Here is a 27,567-nt window from a genome sequence, read left to right as displayed (position 1 = left end):
ATGGCTTCTAAGGTGACTTCCAGTTCTGCAACTCTGATATTCATTTATTTCTAATAAACATTGCTGGCATACTCTGCATTTACATAACTCTGATATTCATTTATTTCTAATAAACATTGCTAGCATACTCTGCATTTACATTAACGCAGGCAGCACTGGAACATGGCAGTGAATAAAGGATAATTATTTTAAAAGCCACCCTCCCCAGACCTCTAGGGCTCCGAGCCAACACCTTCCATTTTCTCATATCCCCTTGTGTGAGCACAGAGAGAAACAGGTGGTTAACCAGATGAACACAGGCCAGGAAAAATATCCATCTGGGTTTGGTTTCAGATCTGAGATATTTCTGGAGGCTTATCAAAGAATCCAGTGAAAGGCTGGGGAAAGAGGTGAACACTAAACCTCTCTGCTTCTCAGAGATTTTGTTTTGAACATTGTAGCACTTAACATATAAAATTAAGAGTGTTAAAGGATTTTCTACACTAAAAAAAAGAAAAAAAAAAAAAAAAAAACCCAGAATAGTGCAGGGCTGGAAGAAGGATAACAAAGGCTTGCACTAATTTTTATCTAAAGATTCCCACAATTGAGCTAGAAGAATGTAGTAAGGTCCTAGAAGTGAACTGTGGGTATGAGCTGGAGGGTGGGGCCTAGAGGAGGTGATCTAAGTGTATCTCTGTAGACAGATGAGTCCTCAGTACAACCATTTCTGAAGCTTGTATACTACGGTGCTTCACAAATATATCTTTCAAAACCTGCTCCTCTGTTGTCAAATGTTTAGTGAATAGAGGATAGGAAGAGATTCAGTCTTTCCAAACCCTGGTCTCTATCAAACTGTAAATGCTATGGACTGGAACTGTAGGTTTTTAGACAAATGGCACGGTACCAATTACAAGGAACATTCAGCTTACTTCAAAGAGCACTTGCTCTTCCTCCCCCTCATGTCAAGCTGACCACACACATAGTGCTTTTATGATTTATTTTGTTCCCTTACATCTTCAGAGACATACATAATTTACACATACATCACTTTATGGAGATATAGTTTACATATACCTCATTTTAAAATTCAACAAAATATAAATTTCCTTCCTTTTCCATACTGTCTGAGATAAAGTTGTGAAACTAATGCTAGCATTGTATTCCTCTCCCAACTACTGGTGTTTTAAGAGACTTGTTCGTCTCTTAAGTTTCTTTTTCTGTGTCCTAACTGCAAAATAATTACTGATTCTTACTAAAGATCATTTACCAACTGTATGCTTTTTGTAAGTCCTTGAGGCACTGTCTGTGAGAATGTTATCTATTCTACATATAGGTAATTTTTATCTCTTCCCCTCATTCTCACTTCATCCAAACAGCTTTTAGATCTGTCCAGTTTTTACTCTGGAATATCTCACTCTCATCCTCTTCTTTATGTCCTTTCTTTGAATATCTTTTCCAGCTCTCCTCTCTTTTTATTTGATTAAAATAATCCATTTTGCACACCCTCTGTCTACATTAGTCTTCCTGATGCACAAATTTAATACTGTCTCTCTTCTGCTCAAAAGCTATCCATGGCTCCCTCTTGCCTACTAACTGAAGCACAATCTCCTTTCCCTGCTGGTCAGTGTCCTCTATAGTCAGCCTGGATGCACCTGATTGCTTCCAGTTCTACCCTGCTCCAACCCATCCCACTGACCCTTCATTCCACCCACCTCGGCCTCTCCCAGTCAACGCTGCCTTTACACTTTGCTTAGAATGTCACCGCTGTCACATCTCCCTAGAGGAACTACTGCCCACCTTTTGATCCTCAAATCAAATACTACCCTCTTTCTTCTGCTTCCCCTCATCACTCCTGTGCACATTTGTATCTGCAGCTTGTGCTGCAAGGTGCCTCAAAAACATGCATGAAAATCTGCCTCTCTTAATGCATATGGCGCCCTGCACCATGCTAGAACACATGTGCCTTTTCTCATGGTTGTTTATGTTTGTGCCTTATTTTAGATACTGGATTGTACACGTTTCATCTTACCTTTGTATTCCCTTAAATATCTTGCACATAATAAAATACCAGTAGTATTATTTACAGTATGAATAAATACCAGCATCTCAAAGCTGAATTCACCTCAAAGCTGAATAAAGACAGGTATTTTAAATTTTTGCAACTTCAAAATTGTTGAGGGAAACTACGCGGCTGCCTTGAGGAGAAGGTTCTCACAAGGAACTGGCGAAGGGCCAGGGCCGCCAGGCATGTCTCGAGGTTTTGCCCTGGGAAACATTTCCTGCATATATGGCTTTTACGACTGCATGAGAATAGTGTTGAGGATAACAAGCTTGCCTTGAGGAAAACACTGTCTTTTGATCCTGAGAAAATAGTCTGTGTGTCTCATGAACTTTGTAAACTTGCTGTTATCAACTTTGTACATGCTCAAGCTCCATCTGTGTAACCTTGGTTTTTGTAAGCTATTTCCTTGCTTTCATGTATAAAACGATTCGCTATAGAAGTAAAGTTTTGTCAGTCTCCCAGAGAGGCAGTCTGTGTCCTTTTTTCAGAGTCTACTCCGCCAAGCTTTCCACACAAAATGATGATGTATGGTTTACTTGAAAGATGGAATAAAAACTGATTATAAATTATATATAATTTACTGTCTTATACATAGCTTACATGCAATTGATTAAATGAATGAATAAGCAAATGTTATAAGACACATACAGATGCTACTCCAACTTTTTTTAAATTGAAGTATAATTGACTTATAAGGTTGTGTGATGCTGCTCCATCTTAAACTATCCATCATGTCCAGAGAAAGGTCCCTCTAAACCTTTGACAGTAAAATGGATAAGCAAAACTATAATATACTAATGTAAAAATACAATATACTGTTTTTAATGCAAGTAAAGTATTTTAAAATATAAAACACCTGTTTGCTTAATATTTAGGTAAATTCTATTGAATTTCATGAGTTAGATTTTGTATTTGGATCTTAACTCATTTGTTCTTAAACACTATTTGATAAAGTCATATAGACGGGGGCCAAATCCTACCTCTGTTCTTTACTGGGATCTTTTATGCTGTAGTCGCCTCACCTGTAAAATAAGGATTGAAAATAACCATATCACAGGACTTTCCTGGTGGTCCATTGGCTAAGACTCCTCGATCCCAATGCAGGGGGCCTGGGTTCCACCCCTGATCAGGGAGCTAGACCCCACATGCAATAAACTAAGAATGCCTATGCTGCACCTAAAGATTCTGCATGCTGCAACTAAGTTTGGCAACTAAGACCTTGTGCAGACAAATAAGTATTTTTTAAAAACCGTGTAACAAGGTATTGAAAAGATTAAATGAGATTACACAATACTTAGCAGAATATCTGGCATAAAGTATATGTTCAGTACATGGTTGCTATTACGTCAAACTAAGGCTTGGTTGCAGATTCATGTGCAACTCTTTGCAACCCCATGGACTGTAGACTGCCAGGCTCCTTTGTCCATGGGATTTCCCAGGCGAGAATATTGGAGTAGGTTACCATTTCCTTCTCCAGGGGATTGTCCTGACTCAGGGATTGAACCTGCATCTCTTGTGCCTCCCGTATTGTAGGCGGATTCTATAGGCTATTTCAGGAAACCATTAGACAGCACAGATGTAAGGCTGTGCTGTCTAATATGGTAGCCACTAGCCACATGTGGTGATTGAGCACTTAAGATGTAGTTAGTCTGAACCAGGTTGTAGGGAAGTATAAAAATCACGCAGATTTTTAAAACTCATTATAAATAAAATGCAAAATACCTTGTTAATATTTTTTAAACACTGATTACATGTTCCCTGATGTCTGAGGTAAAGAATCCACCTGCAATGCAGGAGTTACAGGAGACATGGGTTCGATCCCTGGGTTGGGAAGATCCCCTGGAAAAGGGAATGGCAACCTACTCCAGTATTCTTGCCTGGAGAATGCCATGGACAGAGGAGCCTGATGGGCTACAGTCCATAGGGTCACAAAGAGCTGGACATGTCTGAAGCAACGGAGCACACACATACCTTAAAATGCTATTTTAGATATACTGTGTTAAATAACACATTATCAAACTAATCTCACTTATTTCTTTTTTCTCTTAGTATTCAAAAATTTTTCTCCTTTTTAAAAAGCTTTTATTTAAAGTTGGAGTATAGTTGATTAACAATGTTGTGTTCAAGTGTACAGCAAAGTGATTCAGTTATACATATACAACATGTTTGTTTTTACTTTTTAAAATGGAGGTACTACAAAATTTTTATATATGTGTGTTCCATTCTATTTCTGTTGGGTAGTGCTGACCTAAAGTCTGGTCAAGAACAAAAATATATAGATGCTCAACTAATATTTGATTGGTTGACTGATATAGCTAAATCTCTTCATCATTTCATTGCATTGGCAGTTAAAAGCATAAAGGACTATTTTTTTAATGCACATAATTCTAGACACGATTTACAGAGTAGGGTGATTAATAGCAAATTTCATATACTATATTCACTCAAGTTTTTTGTAATTTCTCTCTGGAAGTCTTTAAGGAATGAAGTAAAACTCTTCAAACACAGCGTCTGTGAAATCTGTGCAATTAAGAATGGGGATGACCCTTTACTTGTCACTTTTACCTCAATAAAGCTGAAAAAAACCCCAAAAGAATGATTACTTTTCAAGGGATTAAGAAACCTGGCTACTGAAATTAACCTTGGCAAATAACAATGAACCACAAATGTTGGCAGGTCAACTATGCTGTCAAATCTAATGAGCAAATTAAGATCACTGAAGCTCTCTGGCTCCTGGATTTTTCTGTTCTTTGTAGCACATCTAATTTGAAGGATTGCAGGAAGCAAAAGATGGAGCAGAGGCTGTGCAACTCTCCTGTCTTTACAAGACACTCTGGCTAACTCTTAAGGACCTTGTGATCTTCTTCCACAATGTTCTTTAGGCATGAAGTAAATGCCTCTGATGACTTTCAACACTGGCAGAGCCTGAGCCAAACAATACCTCCTTTAGCCAATTTGCAGCAAAGAAGGTCTCACTCAAAGAAGTGTCTGGACTGGTTCCAGTCAAAATTCAGACCACTCTTTGAACTGGATGCTACTTTTAATTTTGTAGGAAAGAAAACCAAGGTACAGAGTGGTTAAGTTAACCACAGTCACATAGCAGAGCAGCCCAGAAGAAAAATGAGCCTGCTTGTCTTGGTGCTCTTGACCCTGCTGTTGTTGTTTAGACACTAAGTCACCTCTGACTCTTCTGCACCCCTCACAGACTGTAGCCTGCCAGGCTCCTCTGTCCACGGATTTCCCAGGCAAGAATACTGAAGTGGGTCTCCATTTCCTTCTCCAGGGGATCTTTCTGACCCAGGGATTGAACCCGTGTCTCCTTCTTGGTAGGCAGATTCTTTACCACTGAGCCTAGGTAAGCCCCCTCTTGACCCTAGACTCCAGCATTGGGAGAAGGTTCTGATAAAGAAGAGAACAGATCTGCTTCATCAGGGAAAGCCTAGACTCCTAGGTTTTTATTTAAGCTGCTCCGACACCTAGAGGTGCAGTTTTTGACCTCCAAAATTTTGTGGTCTTTGAGGTACTGCCAAAAAGCTGTAATGGATTCTAGCACTTTCCTGAGTGCCTAAAGCTTGGGTTTTGTGTGTTCCAAATATTTCTTTTATTTATTTATTTTAAAAGTTGAAGTATAATTGACTGACAACATTAAGTTCAAGGGTACAACACAGTGATCTATTTTATAAATTACAAAATGATCCCCAGGATAAGTCTAGTTACCATTTGTCACCATACAAAGTTATTACAGTATTATTGACTATATTCCCTGTGCTGTTAAAACTAGTTATTAATCATAAGTGTTGTTTAAAAAGTTCTGCAACTTATAATATTGTTCATTGGTCTGAACAAACATATATGTTATTTAGTATATTTATTACGGGCTTGTTTTGTGCCTTTGGGTACCTCTCATTCCTAGAGGAAAAGGGAAAATTTAAGTATTACCATACTTTGCAATCTGTTTTTCACTGGCTTCCTGCATACTTTTGCTCTACAAGGAGATCCCTAGTGTTTCTTCAGCTTAGGAGAGTGGTTTAGGTCTACCAAGGCCTAGGGTGAAGAGAAAAAAGATGCAGAGAGAAAACAAGAATCTGAGCAAAAATGGAAACCACAGATGCTGGGCTTCATCAGGTTACATCTGTTTCTTCATTATCGATAAGTAGAGAAGGGCCACTGGCTCTGGTGGATTCTATATGACATATATACAAATGCCCCTAACTTTTTTTTTTAAGCAACAACGTGATTGATTGTCCCTTCTGAACAGTTTGGAGAAGCAGAGCATAACGAAGGAAATACACTTTCTCAGCTCAAAGATCTCACTCCTTAATGAAAGGAAGATAATACAGACTAAATATCTGAATGTCACTGACAAGGACTTACTGTGGAGCACAGTGAACTCTGTGCTGCTGCTGTTGCTGCTAAGTCGCTTCAGTCGTGTCCGACTCTGTGCGACCCCATAGACGGCAGCCCACTTGACTCCCCCGTCCCTGGGATTCTCCAGGCAAGGACACTGGAGTGGGTTGCCATTTCCTTCTCCAATGCATGAACGTGAAAAGTGAAAGTGAAGTCACTCAGTCGTGTCCGACTCTTAGCGACCCCATGGACCGCAGCCCACCAGGCTCCTCCGTCCATGGGATTTTCCAGGCAAGTGTACTGGAGTGGGTTGCGACTGCCTTCTCCAGAACTCTGTGCAGTATTCTGTACTAACCTAAATGTGAAAGCAATAGAAACACATGTATGTATAACTGAATCACTTTGCAGTACGCTTAAAATTAACATAACATTGTTAATCAACTATACTCCAATATAAAATGAAAACTTAAAAAAAAATCTGAATGTCTTTCACAGCTGAGGATAATGACATTAAAGTAAACCCAGTCTTTATCCAGAACCATGGCAGGACGGTTCTCTGTGCAAAAGTCCACAACTCTGAATGAAATTTTTGGGAATTCCCTGGTGGTTCAGTGCTTAGGACTCCATGATTTCACTGCTGGGGGGCCTGGGTTCAATCCCTGGTCAAGGGACTAAGATCCCACAAGTCCCACAGTAGGGCCAAAAAAAAAAAAGAAAAAGGAAACGTAAGATTTGGTTTTCATATTTCTACTCTTTTGAACTTTCCATTGCAAATAACTTGATTTTTTAAAAACTTATTTGAACTAAGCTTCCTGGTTCTTTTAGCATTAATTTCAAGTTGATTTCAGAGCAGAGGACATTGAGTCTTCAATATAGTCATAAACTGACAGTTAAGATCAAGTGATAAAGGCATTCTCAAGTTAATAAATAATTATCTCTTACTACATACTTGCAAACAGAATCCTCATCTAGAATTCCTTCCTTTTTTTCCCCTTTATAAACAAAAGCAGCTAGCCAGATGACAGCCTTTTTCCTCTGACTAAGGATCTGCCTGCTAGGATGACACAAAAAATATGCTAACTATAAAGTGTGTAATAACCAAGAATACACACATACAAATAGATGGCATATACATTTTGCTTGGGAGGATTATATTTAAGTGTACAGTGAGTCCCAGAGACTTTCAAACATAATAATTATTGGTCGAAATTTCAGATATGGTTACCAAATGTCTAGTCCTGTTCATTACTTAAGAGGCTTGAAACACTTTTGTTTCTCCTAATTATCTTTCAATAAACTAAGCTTTTAAAAAAGAACTTGTGACCTTCTAATAAGGGGAGAAAGCCTTTAACTTACCCGCTTGCAAGTAGGATGGTGTAGTAATTACGTCCACAATTTCGTGTAACAGATATAAGGCCACCTCGGAGGGCAGCGGGAAGTAGGGATGAGAGTGGGTAACATCCCGACAATTTTCTCTCATTTTTCCCTCCTCTGCGGCTTGATATTTTTATGAGCTACTTCAGGCCCCGGTATTTAGTTAGCAAACGAGTCACTGAACTACAGAACCTCTCCAAAGATGTTATTCTATTTTCCCCTCAGATTCTAGAAATTCACTCCCCCCAACCAACTCGCCCTGGATACCACCAGAGACCGGTTGACTGAGAAACATATCCATGCACAACTGATTTGAATATATTTTTTAAACGACTTGCCTTTATGTTTTTATCGCCCTGCGTTCTAAACCTCTGTTCTCTGACGTCTAAGCTACTTTCAGTCCAATAGCGGGGCTGAGTTTCTTCACTCTTCAGCAGGTCAGGAAACAACTTGGGGGGATAAAACACGAACGTTTGTAAAAGTACAGGGAAAGGGGGGACGACTACAACTCCCAGAATGCAGCTCCGGGGTCTCGCGGGCTCTGCAACGACCGGGTTTCGCGAGTATCCTCTCGTCCAATTGGTCCGCCTTCTCGTCAGTAAGGGCGGAGAGGGGAGGGCGCCGGATGGAACATTTCCCGCCACCGCGAGACGCCGCGCGGAAAACCCGGAAAAGAAGCAGCTCTCGATTGGATGCTCGCTGTTGTAGCGTAGGAAAATCAGCCAATCGGAATGTACATACGCTCCACGATACCCCGCCCCCTCCTTGAGGTTACTTTTCTTGGCGGGAAAAGTTGGGAAGTTTTCGCGCCGGGGCTTGTCAGCCAAAGGGCCTCCGCGCAGAAATCCCAGGGCGGCAAGCATGGCGGGGACGGTGGTGCTGGACGATGTGGAGCTGCGAGAGGCGCAGAGAGACTACCTGGATTTCCTGGACGACGAGGTGAGAGAGGCGCCGAGTCACGAAATTAGGGCGCTCGGAGGCCCAGGGGCCGCGCAGGAGCCGAGGAAGGCCGCGGAGACACTGCGGGCCAAGGGCGACCGCGGGCCTCCAGGCTGCGGCGGCTGGGCGGCTGCCCGGGACCTTCCGCCCCGATCTGGTAGCTTTCCTGGCGACGGAGTGGTTAAGAGCGATCCTGTAATTTTTCTCTCGAGTACAAATGGTGGCTAGGTCTCGCGAAAGTCAACAGGTTTTCTCCAAGTGCAAACCAAGGGTAAAGCCCACGTTGGCCTTTTAGAGATCGTTCCCACTTTCCCCTGCTCTCCTAATTTGGGGGGAGAGTGGGGAAAGGACCGCGGGAAATCGGTAGTGACCCGCCCCGTTATAGGGCCCCCAGGCTTTAATGACTGACTTCCTACCAGGAGGAAAAGACTTTCTAATTTGGCCGCATTCTTTTTCCGTACCTGATGGGAAGCGGAGAAAGAGGGTTGGTACGCAAATAAAGGGGATTTTATAGACTTCCCTGGTGGCTTAGACGGTAAAAGCGTCTGCCTACGATCCTGGGTTCGATCGCTGGATCGGGAAGAACCCCTGGAGAAGGCAATGGCAACCCACTCCAGTACTGTTGCCTGGAAAATCTCATGGACGGAGGAGCCTGGTAGGCTACAGTCCATGGGGTCGCAAAGAGTGGGACACGACTGAGAGACTTCACTTTCACTATAGGCAATTTAGGATTGACAGCCATGGAATGAATATTGGTAAAGCATCTTGAAGGGTTGATAGTGCTGTTTGTAAATGTAACTTAGGCTCCCAACTCCTAGGTCCCTTATATGAGAACTCTTTTTATATTATACAGATGATAGGGAAATAAAATATTTTATTTTCATACAAGATTCTGCAACAGAAGTTGCAGATATATTACTGCAACTAAGTTATAGTTAGTTACTTTGATATATTAAAAGTCCCTTTAATTTATATTTTGACAAGTTTTTTACTTGTCTTTTTAGACTACTTATGAGCTTGTTTTAATTCCCCATTAAAAGTTGAGAAGTGACTGCATACAGAAGAGCTGTTGGTGATAACAGGAATAATAACCTTGAGGAAGTTGTTATAATTTATACACTGGCTTTTTAGGGTGTATTTGGAATCCGAAGCTAGTGAGTGAAAATGTGGGTGAAGTGGGGGCTCAGGTCTGCCGCAGGGATGGATATATTTATCTTGCTGTGAGAGCTGCCACTCTTTAAAAACATCCAGTTTTTGAATTTGTGAGCTGCTGTAGCATGTGGTGGTTATTTTGCAGGAAGACCAGGGAATTTATCAGAGCAAAGTTCGGGAGCTGATTAGTGATAACCAGTACCGGTTGATTGTCAATGTGAATGACCTGCGTAGGAAAAACGAGAAGAGGGCTAACCGGTGAGTTTCCAAGTCACATCCCTAGTCCTGAGTGAGAATGGCTCCTCTCTCTTCCCCAGGTTGGAGCAAGCTTCCCAGGGGAGGGCCTGGATGAAATATGTTTGACCAGGAAGCCCTTAGTACGTCACCCTCACCTGCTTCTATGTTTTTTACTTCTTTGCAAAGTAGGTGGTGGGCATTTTCCTCTCCTTCTATGTTTAACTGAGTATCATTTCCCCATCACTGAGTTAAAATTGGCCTGCAGCTCTGATGTATTTTACTGGGCCTTGTAGGATGCCAGGAGAAAGTAGAATCTAGATTTTCACTCCTAAGCTTTGATCAAGTAAGAATGTCCACTTCTGTTTTGTGGGTCAAGTTTTTTGAGTTCTCCCGTCTCTGCCTGATGTTTCTCTGCAGCCTCCTGAGCAATGCCTTTGAGGAGCTGGTTGCCTTCCAGCGGGCCTTGAAGGATTTCGTGGCCTCCATTGATGCTACGTATGCCAAGCAGTACGAGGAGTTCTACATAGGCTTGGAGGGCAGCTTCGGCTCCAAGCACGTCTCTCCTCGAACTCTTACCTCCTGCTTCCTGAGCTGTGTCGTCTGTGTGGAAGGCATTGTTACTAAATGTAAGTGGGCTACAGTTGGAGACCCGAGGAAGGGAGGTGGGGTAGACCTGGGGGTATGGAAGGCAGGAGAGGCGGAATAGAGTTGGGGAGCTTATGGCTTCAAAAAGGTGGAGCACTGAATATCACTGGGTGAAACTTGAAGGAACTCAAGTGTTGCACAGTAACTAGGGGAGCTTTGAGTGACCACCTGTGCCAGCAGAATGGTGAATCTGCTGAGAATGGAGGAGTCTTGGCTCTTGGCAGTCTGCTCATTCTGACCCTGAATTCCTCCTTCTGCTTGGTCGGGATCAGCGGTACTTTAAGGTTTTACATGGATATGGTATTATTCTATGTGTAAATATAAAAATGAATTAACGACAGCTAGTATTGGGATAACCTGACTAGTTGGAAGAGCATAATTTGGAGTCATCATGGACTTGCCTGGGTCAGATCCTCTTCTCACTGCTTAGTTGGGTGACTTTCTATTCCTAGGCTCTTTAGTTCGTCCTAAAGTCGTCCGCAGTGTCCACTACTGTCCTGCTACCAAGAAGACCATAGAGCGACGTTATTCTGATCTCACCACCCTGGTGGCCTTTCCTTCCAGCTCTGTCTATCCCACCAAGGTGAGGGGAATCAATTAGTCAGACCTCTTCAGAGGTTGGGTTCAAAGTTGTTTTTTAATGCAAGTAATTAGGTAATATGTAAAGTCTTCCTCTAGATGTGACTAGGGTGGAAAGTAAGGATTCATTTGAAGGAAGATTGCTAGCCATCGTTTAATATGAAAAGGCCACAATTTTTTTTTTAAGGAAAATATTCTCTTAGGAAATTTGGAAAACTAAGGAAGAGTTGAAGGAAGCAAAAAGGTCACTTAATGTACATTTATCTTTTAGCAAAGTTAAAGTATCATGATTTCACAATCTACTTAGAGCAATATGTATGGAAAAATACTTAATGCAGTCATGTTACTCTGAAATCTTCGCAAATATTTTACTCTGGGTTTGAGAGAAGGTTGGCATAGAACATGATTTTAGTCTTGGTGTTCAAATTCATTTGACTTGAGGATGGTGTAAGGCCTTCTTACTGAATGAGACAAAAGAAGATGATTAATATTGATTATTTGATGTCTGAACTCATTCTGTCCCTGCCATCAGATTTTTTTTCCAAGTAATGTTTTTATTGCCAGTACATGCACAACAGTAAGTAAAGAACTATAAATATACAATGTAATTAACAGTAGAAAACAAAATTGATACAGGTGAAGGAGGGGGATATAAAGAAATGATTTTCCTGCTGTTAGAACAAAAAGGTAAAAGCCAATGCTAATCATCCAATCAGTACTCTTATCTTAAATTCTTTACCTCCATTTCTAGTTTTTCAATTAAACAGGGAATGTACAGATAACTGTAACAGTAGCAAATTGCTTCCCAGTAGCCGTTTCCCTTTCCAGTCAAATTCATTTTATGTTAAAATTGAAAAAAAAAAAAGTCAAGATGAGAAATCATTAATATCCTGGTTCCAAACTATCTTACTTGCATCTCACAAAAACTGGCAATTTTTAAAAGTTCCTGCCGTCCAATGTTAATTTAGAGCGACTGTATCCAAAGGATTGTCGGGCACTGAGGAGAACACAGATCTAAAGAAGACTCAGTTCTTGTCTTCAGTTTTATCACCTGGTGGAGGAATCAACATATAAGCAAGGTTTGCTGCTGCTAAGTCACTTCAGTTGTGTCCGACTCTGTGCGACCCCATAGACGGCAGCCTACCTGGCTCCTTCGTGCCTGGGATTCTCCAGGCAAGAACATTGGAGTGGCTTGCCATTTCCTTCCCTAACGCATGAAAAGTGAAAGTGAAGTCGCTCAGTCGTGTCTGACTCTTCACGACCCCATGGACTGCAGCCTACCAGGCTCCTCTGTCCATGGGATTTTCCAGGCAAGAGTACTGGAGTGGGTTGCCATTGCCTTCTCCAAGCAAGGTTTAGTTTCTTAGAATTGTAACTGAGTTGTACTTGAGAGCCATTTACTCTATTTCCTGGTGAAATGTGAAGGTCGGAGAGGTGGAATGACTTGCTTATGTTCCAGTAACTGATGGCCCCAAGGACTAGGACCCTGTCTTTTTACTCTTGGGCCACTTGCATTTTCTGAGGCACCCAGCTTTCTTTTTCGTTAGGATCCCTACTTTCTAGAATTTATTCTCTTGGAATTATTCAGGGGGTACTCTCCTGATTGCTGTGGACAAGCTTCTTAGCTCAGGACCTGAAATATACCAGACCAGGTGTTCTGGCAACCGTCTAGCATGGTTCTTAAGAGCATGGGCTTTGGCGATCACCGTGGGGAACTTCTTTAACCTCTCCCAGCTTCAGTTTCCTTGTTTTTGTAAAATGTGAAAAAGGCCTGCTTTGGGAACTGAGTTGTGGTGATGATCCTATGAGATAATTTTATGAAGTTATACCACAGTGCCTTGCACATAGTAGGCACTCCGTAAGTGATAGCTGTTGTGTTTTTAGAAAATTTAAATGGCAAGGAAGTAAAACTTCAAAATGTTTTTTTATTCAAGTTTAATATACAGAACCCTAGAGAAGGTAATGGCAACCCACTCCAGTATTCTTGCCTGGAGAATCCCGTGGACAGAGGAGTCTGATGGTCTACAGTCCCGGGGGTCGCAGAGTCGGACATGACAGCACAGCAGACACACAAACACAATGTACAGAAAAGCTTACATTGCGTGTACAGCTCAGTGAAATTTCGCAGGATGAATATACTATAAAATCAAGATCCAAATCAGGAAGCAGCACCTTACTAGTGCTCAGAAGTCCCTCCTGAGGCCACTCTGCCCTCGAGATCTTGACATCTACAGCAGTTACGAGTAGTTTTCTCTGTTTTTATGTTTAAATGCTTGTCTGTGTCAGGCTTCTTTTGTTCAGTGTATGTTTTTGAGATTCACCCATGTGCATAGGTGCACTCCATACATTCATTGCCGCGCCGTGTTCACTTATGTGGATGTACCACACTTATTTAACCATCCTGTTGATGGCATTTGAATTTTTCCTAGTTTTGGGCTATTACAAGTAGTGCTTGTGATGTATATGGCTTTGGGTGAACATTTGTGTTGGGTATTAACCTAGGAGTGGAAATAAAAAAACTCACAGAGGAAGTGAGTATCTTATATGTACATGTTAATATAACTGTGGTCCCTCTGGCTGTAGATCACCCCTTCCATTTGATGGTTTGTTACTAGGACAGAATTGTGAAGAACTGGAGAAGATACTTGGGGCATCATGTTCCTAGATACTAATCTTGTGAGGGTATCTCTGAATTATATTTGTTTCCTGTAACAAAACGAGTGTGTGGTGTAAAACAAGTGTGTGGTGTTTCTAAGACAGGGCTGAGGTGACCGCTGCTCCATGTGCCTTTTTCAGGATGAGGAAAACAATCCCCTTGAGACAGAATACGGCCTTTCTGTCTACAAGGACCACCAGACCATCACCATCCAGGAAATGCCGGAGAAGGCTCCTGCCGGCCAGCTTCCCCGCTCCGTGGACGTCATCCTGGATGATGACTTGGTGGACAGAGTGAAACCCGGTGACCGGGTGCAGGTGGTGGGGACCTACCGCTGCCTTCCGGGAAAGAAGGGAGGCTACACCTCGGGCACCTTCAGGTACATGGTCCGTCCTGAGGTGTCTGGAATGCAGCTGGTAGAGTGCATTCTGGTGGCAGTCTTTCTCCAGTTTGCCATCGTCCTGAGAGTTCCATTAGATGAACAGAACACTGCCTGCCTGCAAGATGAACTGTCTTTTGCTAAGAGTGAAAATTACTGGTCTCATGGTTATAGCCTCCTGGCTTGCCTGGGGGTTTCTCGTGTGTTTCCACCTCCCTCCAGGACACTCATTTCTGTAGGTCAGCAGGGGGTAAATTCACAAGGTGAGGCGCCATGAGCAGATTTGTGTCATGCGTGCCAGGTCACTTCAGTCGTGTCCAACTGTTTGCAGCCCTTTGGACTGTAGCCCACCAGGCTTGTCCATCCATGGGATTCTTCAGGCAAGAATACTGGAGTGGGTTGCCATTTCCTTCTCCGGGGGATCTTCCCAGTGCAGGGATTGAACCCACATCTCTTGTGTCTCTTGCATTAGCAGGCGGGTTCTTTACCACTAGTGTAGCTGAAGAGAATCAGTGGTTGAATTCAGAACAGCTTTTCTTTTCTTTTTTTTCTTCCTTACTCCCTCTTTGTACTCTTCCTCCCCTCTACTTCCTTCCTTTCTTGATCTGCTATTCTAGGCTAGAAGCCTAAGAAGGCTTTGGTGTTAGCAAATGAAAATAGCCTCATGCTTTCCTCTCTGTCCCAGGACTGTCTTGATTGCCTGTAACGTGAAACAGATGAGCAAGGATGTTCAGCCTTCCTTCTCCGCTGAGGACATAGCCAAGATCAAGAAGTTCAGTAAAACCCGCTCCAAGGTCTGGCGTCCTCTGGGGATCTGAGGGTGGGGATAAATTTGTTAGGGTCATATTTGGGCATGGCCATCTTTGTCCTGGATCAGGAGGGAGGTCAAGGTTTTTTCTCTGAAGTATTTGGTGCCAGCTTCTAGTTTTGAGTCAGTAAGCAAAAGGGTGTTTTTCTTTAATATTTCTGTTGTGCTCCCTGTTAAGTGAACCTAATATAAATATTAGAATAGGAGTTAGAATATTAGTGTACAAAGTCTATATGGGATATATCAGTGATACATTGATTGCTATTTAAATTTGAAATATGTTATTTTTGTTTTAGTTCTCTTATTTTTCTTTAAAAATTTTCTATCTTTAAAGACAGAATGCCCATGTTTAGAGCTGAACAGAATATGTGCATGTGTGACAAAGGTTACTGCTGAAGCACAGTACACAGTCTTATTAAACCCAAAATGTTTTGGGCCTGGAAACACTTTTTGTTTTCCTTAAAAATTAAAGCTCCAAGCAGGAGTTGGAATCCAGACTTTCTCTCTGTCTATTCTGATAATGCTCTGATCAGTGTGAAAGTCTTAGAGAAGAAGCTTTTACCATTAGAAACAGAATATTTCTTCAAGCATCATCTGTGGCCTGAAGTATGAAGCCAGTTCATCCAACCCCAGGGCATTTCCTTAGGCTTTTTACTCTGTGGTTGTCCCTCCTCTAGGATATCTTTGACCAGCTGGCCAGGTCGCTGGCGCCCAGCATCCATGGGCACGACTACGTCAAGAAGGCGATCCTCTGCTTGCTGCTGGGCGGGGTGGAGCGAGACCTTGAGAACGGCAGCCACATCCGTGGGGACATCAATATCCTTCTCATAGGTACAGTGTGGGAACTTGTGTAGCCGCCTGGTCTTCCCTTGTGGGGTGTGGTTGCAGGAATCTGGCATCTGTCAATGTGTGTGTCTGTACATAGCTGTGTTTCAGTTCCTTCAAAGGGCAGAAGTCTAAAGTGAATTTTTAAAGTTATATCTTTATTATTTCTGGGTTTTCTGATTTTTAATGTCTATTCTTCCAGGAATGGTAAATGGAAATTGAAAAAAAATTGCACGAACAACCTGTTACTATATATTTCTGTTGTGTCAGGATCTGTGCTAGAAAAGCAGCACTGGCTGGGGGCGCTGGGGGTGGGGGTGGGGGTTCCGAGAGTCACCGCTGCCCCGTCCGGTTACAGGAGACCCATCGGTCGCCAAGTCCCAGCTGCTGCGATATGTGCTCTGCACAGCACCGCGGGCCATTCCCACCACCGGCCGGGGCTCCTCCGGTGTGGGTCTCACGGCCGCTGTCACCACAGACCAGGAAACAGGTAAGGGTGGGAGGGTCCTTAGCAGAGGTCCGGCAGTGAGGTGCGCGTAGATGGTTTGAGCTTGCTCTGGGCCCTGGCTGGTGTTGGGAAGATACACCTGAGAGGTTAGAGCAGGCCTGCCTGGAGGGGACTGGCAACAGTGAGTAAATGATGTAAATGGTTTGGGTGGCCGTCTAGTGACAAGAATGTCTCCTGGAAGGTTGTCAGAGAGAGTTCTGAAGGAGAAAGCTTCTGACATTTGAAGAGAGATAAAAATGAAGATTGTTACTACTTTATACATTAGATAGGGTTTTGAAGGCCAGTGAAAAGAGAACAGAGATCTAGTTGGGAAATGGCTTGAAGATGAGGCTCAAAGAGGAGATCTGTGAAGGAAGGCCATTGGAGGCTGGCTGCTTAGGTATCAAAGCAGGACAAGTAATACTGTCCAGATCGGAGCTTGAACAGATGACCCCAGGGTCTGCTCCGAGTCTTAGAAGCTGACAGCTCTTCATTCCACTCTCCCACTCATGATGGTGCAAGATGCTTAGAAAGTAGATTGACATCCCCCCCCATCCCCCCACAACCTGGATGGTAGTGTGTGTTTCCCTCCCCACTTCCCAGGTGAGCGCCGTCTGGAGGCGGGGGCCATGGTCCTGGCTGACCGAGGCGTGGTTTGCATCGATGAGTTTGACAAGATGTCTGACATGGACCGCACGGCCATTCACGAGGTGATGGAGCAGGGCCGAGTCACCATTGCCAAGGCCGGCATCCACGCTCGCCTCAACGCCCGCTGCAGTGTTTTGGCAGCTGCCAACCCCGTCTACGGCAGGGTGAGTGGAGTCAGGCACTCAGCTGTTGTCCTCACCTTCATTTGGTTTTGCCAAGTAACTGGGCTGTGGAGTTTATTCCAGGTGACCCAGACCACAGACTACAGTAAGTTCGTCATCTTGTTACTGCCCTTGGTTTAGGACAGTGGTTCCTCACCCATTCATCCACATGAGAATCCCCTGGAAAGTTCCTTAAAACACATTTTTAAAAATACAAGGAAGAAAACCAAAGTGACCTGCAGCGTCACAACCCAGGTAGCTGATATTGACATTGAAATGAGAGTACTGTACGCATGTGGTGGAAGAGTTTATGAACAGAGCAGAGAGATATAATAAGGAGATTAATAAGCCCACCTTCTCTCTCCTATTCATTTCCCAAGAGAAAACCACTGACAGCTCTTGAGTGCTTCAGGAAACCAAAACTTAAGCCTGTGCCAGTAAATATGTTATCTCCTTGTTAAGAATTAATCTACTTTTCTTTGTTTCTTGTATGACTATGATGTGCTTAGGTGTAATCTTTTATTTTTATGCAGCTTGGGGTTTGCTTAGTTTAGGGGGGGTTGATTTTTTTTTTTTAAAGCAACAGTCTATTCCATTGTATGGACTTAAGATTTATTTAGCCAGTCTCCACATGATAGACATTTGGTGTTTTCCCTTTTTCCTGCCTGCTATTATGACTGAAGCTGCAGTGAATACCCCTTAATGTGCATTACGTTAAACATTCAGGGATGAATACTTGGCAATGGGATTACTGGATTAACAGTTACATGCATTTTTATGGTAGAGATTACCAACTTGCCCCCTTTAAAGACTGTACCACTGTTATACTGTTAACTAATATTTACAGACGCTTTACATTTATTATCTCCTTTCATTCACTAACTGTGTGAGGGAGGGAGGTATTGTCTTCATTTTACAGATGAGAAAATGAAAGCACAAAAGGCTTGAGTCACAAACTCGAAAATGACCCAGAGGGTTTCAACCCAGAGCCCATGCCGTGCACGGACAGTTTATGATCCCACAGTGCATGGAAACACCTGTTTTGGTGGCATATTTAAACATACAGGTGCTCAGGCCTCAGCCCAGAGTCTCTGAATCCAAATCTCTGGATTGGGGCTCCTGGGGGCTCTGGTTTAGCAAGGCTCCGTAGGTTGGTTCTAACGGTTTAGTGTGGGTTGAGAACCGTACAATTTTTAGATTAATGGTAACATGTGATACGTCATTCTGAAGATTTATTTGGCAAATGTAGGGAGAAAATGGCAGGTCCTAAAATGTGAACGCGATCAGAATCGTTAATGTTACTTGTGAGGTTTTCAGGCCTCTGACTGTGGGGAGTCATCGGCTGGTAGGCCTAGAGTTGAAGGATAAGAGCATAGGTGTTCTTGAATCCCAGGAAAACCTCCCTGGGTCCTTAAGGTACTGTGGCTTATAGATTATCACCCATTTTTGTTGAGACTTTACCCAGTACCTTCCGAGTAAGGAGGCCCAAGGTTTCAGGTGTTTCTGGCTTAGCCAGCTTATCTGTCTTCATCACAGGTAGAAAGAGGGACTCATCTTCCAGAGCTGATCTGCCTGGGAGTGAGCACTACAGCTTGAGAAGGAGGAGGCTGGCCCTGAGACCCACACTCGGCCTGTTAGAGGCACTGGAGCTGGGAGGCTGGGGCTCTGTTCACAGAGCGCAGATGAGGAAAGGGCTGCACGCAGAGGAGGTGAATTCTGTTTCCTAGTAGCTTTGAAATGCTGTACTTCTTCACAGCTCGTTTGGTTTGTATTCCGAGGGTCTGGCCTTCTGTTCTCACTCCCATGACTGATCTGGCCTCCTTGTTCTTTCTTGTGATCGAAGTTGTCTCCCCGCTCCTTTTCTCCGTGTTCCCTGCTACAGTATGATCAGTACAAGACCCCCATGGAGAACATCGGGCTGCAGGACTCGCTGCTATCCCGATTCGACCTCCTCTTCATCATGCTGGACCAGATGGATCCCGAGCAGGACCGGGAGATCTCAGACCACGTCCTCCGAATGCACCGCTACAGGGCACCCGGAGAGCAGGATGGTGACGGTGAGGCAGGGGGAGAGATGGACTGATGTGGGGGGCGCCCAGACACAGGCCATGTCCAGGCCCAGCCCGGGGTGGTCGGCGTGGCGGCATCTGGAGTGATGTGAAGGCGCCCTCGCCTCCCTGGTTCCTAGGGTGTGTCTCTTGTCCATTTTGGGGTCTGGGAGCATCTCAGAGCATCTCCTGTGAACCAAGTGGTTCTGCTTCCTTATTTGTGGGGACCACGTGTCTGCTTCCTTCTGGATCCTTACTTTGTGAGTCTCACCTGTCTTCAGAAGAAGCGATTTTTCTCTGGGTTCAGCTCTTTCTTACTCCATTCTCCCGACTTGGGCTTTTCAGCTATGCCTCTAGGCAGCGCTGTGGATATCCTGGCCACGGATGATCCCAACTTCAGCCAGGATGACCAGCAGGACACCCAGATCTACGAGAAACATGACAGCCTTCTGCATGGGGTCAAGAAGAAGAAGTAAGCATTCTCCACACCTCCTCCTGGAGGGAACCTGAGATCTGTGTCACGTTAGAGCTGCCCAAACCAAGGTCTTGCTTGGAGTCATCATCATGGGGATCTGTTTTCTTTTCCAAACTGGCAGAACTTTTCATGGTCACTTGCCTTGTGAATGTTTGTGGGTGATCAAACTTAGGTTCTGGTCTCTTCCTAAAATGGAAGGCTTTGACGACCCGCCTAACCGGTGGTGGGTGTGTCTTGTTACCCATGTACCTGAAGCCTTGCACAAGTCACATGGCCCTTGAAGCGCATGTTGAAGGGGCTGGTAGATCACAAACACTGGAAAGTCTGCAGGCAGATTTGGATAAAGGAGACTTGTGCTCAAGCGCCCAGAGCCTGACAGGTGTGCTCAGTTGCTTAAGTTGTGTCCGACTCCTTGTGACCCCGTGGTCCATGGCCCAGCAGGCTCCTCTGTCCATAAACTTCTCCAGGCAAGAATACTGGAGTGGGTAGCCATGGCATGCCTCTGTTTGGCCATGGTGCAGTAGGAAACACTGTAATCTTGAAACACACTGGTTTAAGAATGTAGAATTTGGAGTCAGAAAAGGAATTTTGAGTCCACTTAAAATTCTCTGAGCCATATTTCTCCCACCGATAAAGCAGGACAGATAACACCTAAACTATCTACGTCACAGGTAATACTTAAGTAATACTGTAGAATTAAATAAAACCCATGAGAGGGTTTTGGACATGTCCTGTATAACAGGGGTTTCTGACACTGGGTTCCAGGCCATGTGTGCCCTGTCACGTGACCCTGACTTCCCCGAGGAGGGGCAAGGCCAGGACCCCAGGCAGGTGCCCGGGCTGCGGCAGGGGGCTGACAGTCACCGTGTGTGTGGGTCCAGGGAGAAGATGGTGAGTGCGGCGTTCATGCGGAAGTACATCCACGTGGCCAAAATCATCAAGCCGGTGCTGACGCAGGAGTCAGCCGCCCACATCGCGGAGGAGTACTCACGCCTGCGCAGTCAGGACAGCATGAGCTCGGACACCGCCAGAGTGAGCCCACCCTCGGGGACGGTGACCCGGAGAGTGGGGACCGGAGCCCCTCAGGATGAGGCCGGGGAGCGAGTGCCCGCGCCCCCAGGAGCACGGGAGTCATTTTAGTGCCGTGATTCCTTCCCTTTTCCTCTCTGGCGTGAAGGGCTTCCTGTTACCCGGTTGGTCGTCATCTGGGCCTCAGTGGGTTCTCCCAGCTTAAGAAAGACTGTCGTCAGATAACCCCTCTCATAACCCCCTCCCCCCGACATGTGGGTGTGATTCTGGACAAAGTATTTGAAACTCTTGAGTCCCCTCTTCCTCATCTCTAAAGCTGCTCCAGGTTATTAATGACTGACACTGAACATAAAACCGGAGCCCTGGCGTGTGGCGGGCCCTGTGGCGAAGGTTCTTCCCCACTGTCCTCACTCCAGCCGGGAGACACCTGGTTGTCTTCTTTCCTGTTCAACTCATCCCCCCTCCCTCAACGCTCTCCATCATGTTTCCCTGGTTACTTTTCTTTGGGAATTTTATGTAGTTTTTCTGGCTAGGTGGCTTGGACTTCCCTCCCTGTGCAGGTGGGTTTGACGGGCACGCCATCGGGTTTCTGGAGGACAGTCCCCCCTGTTCTCTCCCCCCAGACGTCTCCAGTGACAGCCCGGACCCTGGAAACCCTGATTCGCTTGGCCACGGCCCACGCCAAGGCCCGCATGAGCAAGACCGTGGACCTGCAGGACGCAGAGGAGGCTGTGGAGCTCGTCCAGTACGCTTACTTCAAGAAGGTGAGCGTCCAGGCGCTGCGCCTGCAGCTCCTCTGAGTGGGTCGCCTGTGCTCGGGCCTCCCCGCCAGGCATGGCTGACCCCGGCATCTGGAACGTTGGCAGAGAGCATCGGCCTTTCCAGTGTCCTCCCTCTCCAGTGGCTGTCAGCCGTGGTGCATGTGAGAACCAGCTGGAAGGCTTTCAAATACTGAAGTCAGAGCCCCTGGAGGCCTCAGAGACTCTGGTTTCATTGATGAGCAGCATCTCAGCTGACGGCTCCTCTGTCTTCTCCTTCTTTGCCTCTTGAAGAAGCAAGTGTTTCCAGAGTCTCGGCCTTCCTCTTGGCAGCTTCTTCAGGTGTCCTTTCCACCTGCTGCTCCTCCCGGAAGTTCCCCCGTGTCTGCTGCTGTGACAGTGTGTGTCTGTCTTGTTACACAGTGGGCCTGGAGGCCTCGACCTCCTTCTCCACCTTGTCCTCCCCACCCACCAGTCGGATGGATTGTAGCCCTTGGGTGTTCAACTGTGGGTCTGATGAGCTTTTTTTGACAATCTCTTTGCTCGCGTAGGAGTTGTCTTAAATACTAATCTATAAAGAAATGGCTTGTTTTTCCACTTAAGCAATATGGAATAGACTTTTTCTCTTTCACTTCTGCATTTAGTGGACACTCTTAGAGTGCATGCTCTGAGAAGGGTGTGGCACACAGCTCCTAGCAGTTTTAAAGATGGGTCACAGCCGACTCCCTGCCCCCCGTCCTGGGCTCAGGGATGAGTGAGAGGCCAGGGCATCAGACCCAGGGGATCACTGCTGCTGCTGGTGGTCGGGCAGGTGGGGGCTGTTCTTCATTCAGTCCCCAGTATCCATGACCCTCCCGCCCATCCACACGTGGCTTGGTCCTAGGTTCTCGAGAAGGAGAAGAAACGTAAGAAGCGAAATGAGGATGACTCAGAGACGGAAGATGAAGTGGAGAAGAGCCAGGAGGACCAGGAGCAGAAGACGAAGAGGTTGGATGGGGCACAGAGGAAGGAGATGAAAGACTCTGGTTGGGACTGGGGAGGATGTTCGGCGGGGGGTGCGGGGGGGGGTCAAGGCTGCAGGAAGGGGTGGCCAGACCAGTGCTGCAGAGGGTTGGAGGGTGGAGGTGACCCGGACAGACAGGGTTACAGCCTCCTTTGTCCTCCGTGTGAGGATTTGGCCCTCTCTTTTGCTAGAGAAGCTCTGGGAGACTGCTGGGTTCACATTTCAGAAGTCTTTCCTCCGGGTTATCATTTCAGGCCTGAGACTGAATTTCTGAGGGTGGGCGACGGGGAGAGAGCCTTGGGAAGCAGGGCCTGCTTGTGCTCTGGTCCAGGGACCTTTGGTCTCTTTGAGAAAAGGCAGCGGTTTGTACAGGCCCGGGCCCAGCATTCCATTTGGACTGTCGGTGTTTTAGGAGGAGGACCCATCCCTCGGATGCCAAGGAAGGGGACTCCTATGACCCTTATGACTTCACCAACACGGAGGAGGAAATGCCTCAGGGTGAGCGAGTAGCCCCCACTGGTAAAAAGGTGGTCTGGGTCTCCTGGCTCTTTAATGCTCTGTGTTATGCATTTGCTTGTGGGTTCCCATTCAGCTCGCTGCTTGGGGCCCTGTGTCCAAGAATCCAGGAAACTCAGAGCTTTGGAAATAAGCTTTGCCCTCTCGTCTACCTCCTTGGTGCACCATGCTCTTTGCCAAGCCTGGCGCGAGCATCCCAGATCCCGTGGGCTGGGGGGCTCCTGCCTGACCAGAGCCTTTCTTCCAGCTGCTTTGGCTGGCCCCACGTGAGCCCCAGGATTGCAGGCTCAGCGGATGGAGAGGGGCCTCTGGGGTCGTGGACGTGGGTTCACCTTGTTGTTTTCTGCTCTCTGTAACCTTTTCCCCTCAAGTGCACACTCCAAAGGCGACAGACTCACAGGAGACCAAGGAGTCCCAGAAGGTGGAGTTGAGTGAATCCAGGTGAGTAGGGAAGGACCTCTTCTCTGGAGGTAGGAAACAAGCTATTATCAACAGAGCTCAAAGCTAGAGGCCCAAGGATTTCTAGAATGTTTTATATTCTGATGGCAATTTCAGGCTTGAAAAAAGTTATGAAAATTGTGTAAAGAACTCATATATTAGAATCCCTGGTTGTTTAGGTTTTACCATTTGTATCATAAATAATTCTCTGTGAGAATTTAAAATCTGATATCCTTGTGCCATTAGAAAGAGGAGTCTTAGAGCAAGGCTAGAATTTGTGTCTCACTGTAACCTTGGAGTCTTCTCAGTAGGTTATGTATGTACTTAAAAAATATGTATATTTTTTCTTCTCACTGGATGGTTGTCATTTGTTTTGAGATAATTAGTTTTTACCAGTAGACATTCAGAAACAGTTTTATCTAAAAACTTTATATTTACTGGATATCAAAGGAACTCCATGGCTAACCTTAACATACACAGTGTCTTCACTAAAAAAAGTTGAAACACATCATAAAGTATTTAGGAAGAAACATTAAGATCAAGTGTAACTTCAGCCCCCAGGACAGCAAATCAACTATATCTGAAAATACTCTCTGAATCGTGGAGGTCTCGTTTCAATGACTGCGGGTTTTCCATAGTATGAACGTGTACATTCTTGTGTTTTCTAATGAGGGATGTCTGACTTTCCTAAGACTGCTGTTTACAGTAAAACACATTCTTAACACATGTCACTGCAGTGGTGAGGATGGACCTGTGGGGTCCCAGAGTCAGAGGAGATGCACCTCAGAGTTATAACACATGTGGCTAACTTGCTTCCCAAAGATGTCATCCCAGTTTGCATTTCTGCCAACAGTGTACAGATGCCAGTTTCCCATATCCTCAGTGGCTTCTGGTTTTTAAAATGCTATTATTTCTCTATGGGCAGGAAGCTCTGTAACCTAATCGCTTAGCTTTGAGGGCGAAGCTCAGGCGCGGAGCGGCCATCAGGGGCAGTCTGTGGGGTACACCGATGCTCATGGGCTCCGGCATCGTTGTGGCAGCTTCCTCCTCTTTCACCCTCTCTCTCCCGTCCTGGGCAGGTTGAAGGCCTTCAAGGCGGCCCTCTTAGAGGTGTTCCGGGAAGCTCACGCACAATCAGTTGGCATGCGTCGCCTCACGGAATCCGTCAACCAAGACAACGAAGAGCCCTTCTCCTCCGTGGAGATCCAGGCTGCACTGAGCAGGATGCAGGACGACAACCAGGTCATGGTCTCCGAGGGCATCGTCTTCCTCATCTGAGGGCCCTCGTCTTTCAACTGTGGGGTCCAGCCAAGAATGTTCCTTCCAGTTTCCTCTTCACCCTCCCTCTAGCCCAGCCTTTGCCTTCATTCCTTGAATGTCAGTGTTGAATTGAACTGAAGTGGAGGATGGGTGACAAGCAGAGTCAGGACTCGGTGGAAGCCTGAGGATGGGTCAGGAAAACCGCCGTGGGGTCAAGAGAAAGTGGACGGGACCAAGGCGATGCATCTTCAGTGCACAAGACTGGACCATCCCCACTGCTGGCCCCAAACAAGCCACACCATTTTCCACTGTAGACAGCACAGCTTCTGAGTATGTTAGGGGGTCACAGCTGGTTTCTGTTCATCCTTTCTGTGTTTGCTTCCGCCCTCCAGCACTTTGGTCTAGAACAGACTCTGGTGGTTCTGTGTTGATGGAGAAACTCTGAGGCAAATCCTCAGGCCTAGAAAGCTTGCTTTGCGGTAGCACCAGTTAAGACTCATGGAGTTTTGACCCAAACATCCAAGACATTAAATAAACACTCATTTTTTATACTCTCCATGTGGCCTTAATACTGTGTGATTTTTTTGGACTCATTTTATTGTATTTTCCTCCAAAGTTCCACCCTGTGGGATGGACTGCCTGCGTTTGCACCGCATCACCAATAGATGGCAGCAGGCTGCCGTGCTCATTGGGGGTTAGGCCTTCTCTGGGCTGATTTCTTCCCCAAGGACATCAGCATTTATCTGTTAAAACTGCAAACCAAACCTTGCCAATTCAGGATAGCTTAGTGGCCACAGGAGGCCAGTGTGTGAACATCTAGGAGAGTTGACCCTTTGCATGGCTTTTCTGAACAGGAATCAAAGCCCCTTCATGCAAAAATAATACCCAGTATGTCAGACCCTCAAAATTGGTGAATTCTTGCCCATTAAGAGATCCCCTTACAGGATCCTTGTGAAACCTCCTAACACCTGGTGTCCAGCCTTTGGGGTCTGTTTGTTTGCACAGAAGTCTTGGAGGGTCCAGGGCAAGACTTCTATCCTCTGTATGGTTTTGGTAGCTTCTGAGGAAATTTTGAGGTTATTTAAATAAAAAGAAAAAAAAATTGTGAGTCAACAGGAGGCCTGGGTTGCATGGATTTGAGTCTGCTCTGGGAAGAGGTGATGTGGGTTCCCAGCTGTGAGATCTGGGAACTGCTTCCTTTCCCTTCTTGCTGAGGGGGCCTGTCACCCTGAGGCCATGAAGCAGTGGTGGGGAGTTCAGTTTTATCTTCATGTTTTTCTCACAGATGTGAAATACCAAGTTCTGTTGGCAGAGCCCCAGAGAGTACAGTCCAGGGACTGGGCAGTGATACGAGAGGAGGACTTGGACAGAACTGCACACCGGCAGCAAGTCTCGGACTGTGCCGGGTGCAGATAGAGGACTCGATGCTCTGGAGGCCTCCAGGTTGGGGATATACATGTCTAATGTGTCAGTGAAGAGTTGAAAACCAAAATACATGCACATGAGAGCTGAAGGAACTGACGGGCCAGGAGAGTCAGGACGAGGTGGGAGCTTCTGATGTGCTGTAGGAAGAAGAGCTAAGGTCTCCTCAGGGGAGCATTGCTTGGAAGGCCGAATGCTTTGTCAGTGGGATTTCAGTCCTCTCTCCACACCTGACGAAACAGGCACGGGGTGGGAGAGTAACTAGGTGAATAAGGTGATTTGGCACCAGCTGTAATGCCACATTTAGCCATAAGAAGGGAAGGTAGAAGAGTATCAGTTGTCAAAATAGGTGCTACCCGAATTAAATAACCTGACTCAGGTACTCAGTGAATCTCCACGTTGAGTTCCTAAAAACGTGTGTGTGTTGTTTCCCAACTTACAGCAACAGAAGAGCACTGCTGAGCGTTGAAAGGAAATAATTCTCACTTCTTGCCCAGAGACCCCCTCTTCTGCTACAAGGACCTGAAGGAGGCCGCTGGGCAGAGGGGATCTGGTCTGTGGGTCAATGTCCTCTGAGGGCGTTGCCGTGGCCACAGAGATGGCAGAGGTGGCCCAAATTTACCAGGGGGGAGAAACACTTCCTTCCAAAAGAGAAGTTTGTTTCCACTTATGTGTGCCATCTAAAAGAGGTCAAGTACTTTGGGGGTCTTTGAGAAATCAGTTACATCTTGAAAGATTGTTACCTTATTCCTGAACCCTCCTAGATAAAGGACATGTCAGTGTGAGAGGAGAGTTGTCAAAACAGAGAGTTGGTCCATGCGGATGGAATCCAGTCCTCTGCCACTTACCAAATAACTTCAAGTGTTGAGCTGCTAATTCATCTGTAAAATGGGGCTAACTGGCTTTGCAGGTGCACCTCTCCTTTGTGAGGTGACTGAGGGCAGCTGTTAGGTGCTAGTTGGCAGGGAAATACTCCATGGTTCTGCCCTTATCACTGCAAATTCCAAATTTCACTAAAACAAAGTGAGTCATTTTGGTGTGTGGAAAAGACTCACTATCCTTGGATTGAAATCATTGAAAACGATATCCCCCTGTGGAGTCCCATAGCTCTGTCCTCTTTCCTGCCTTTCCAGGCTTTCCTTTCTTTCTCTAATTAAATTTTTTTGTTTGTTTTGATGTGGACCATTTTTTAATTTTTTTTTTAATTCATTACAGTATTGCTTCTGTTTTTATGTTTTGGTTTTTTGGCCAGAAGGCATGTGGGATCCTAGCTCCCCGATCCGGGATCAAATCTGCAACCCCTACATTGGAAGGTGAAGTCTTAACCACTGGGTCCCCAG

The 27,567-nt window shown here is 45.5% G+C and overlaps 1 protein-coding gene across 2 annotated transcripts; it reads left to right on the top strand.

Moving 5' to 3' along the window:
* Window positions 1–8,523: 8,523 nt before the first annotated feature.
* On the top strand, window positions 8,524–25,363 carry MCM3 (minichromosome maintenance complex component 3). 2 transcript variants are annotated; one of them, XM_065912977.1, is made up of 17 exons: window positions 8,524–8,701; window positions 9,999–10,111; window positions 10,508–10,716; window positions 11,188–11,318; window positions 14,111–14,349; window positions 15,035–15,143; window positions 15,835–15,988; window positions 16,341–16,472; window positions 17,073–17,281; window positions 19,161–19,335; window positions 19,672–19,798; window positions 20,683–20,833; window positions 21,454–21,594; window positions 22,472–22,575; window positions 23,004–23,089; window positions 23,479–23,548; window positions 24,625–25,363. In XM_065912977.1, the coding sequence occupies exons 1-17, from the start codon at window positions 8,624–8,626 to the stop codon at window positions 24,821–24,823; spliced, it is 2,427 nt and encodes an 808-aa protein (XP_065769049.1). In that variant the 5' UTR covers window positions 8,524–8,623; the 3' UTR covers window positions 24,824–25,363. The 2 variants fall into 2 exon arrangements, with proteins under 2 accessions (XP_065769049.1, XP_065769050.1); XM_065912978.1 differs by lacking the exon at window positions 9,999–10,111.
* The last annotated feature ends 2,204 nt before the right edge of the window (window positions 25,364–27,567 follow it).

This window comes from Muntiacus reevesi, chromosome 20 (assembly GCF_963930625.1).
Source record: "Muntiacus reevesi chromosome 20, mMunRee1.1, whole genome shotgun sequence".
NCBI classification, from domain to species: domain Eukaryota; kingdom Metazoa; phylum Chordata; class Mammalia; order Artiodactyla; family Cervidae; genus Muntiacus; species Muntiacus reevesi.
This window is presented reverse-complemented; position numbering and strand designations above follow the sequence as displayed.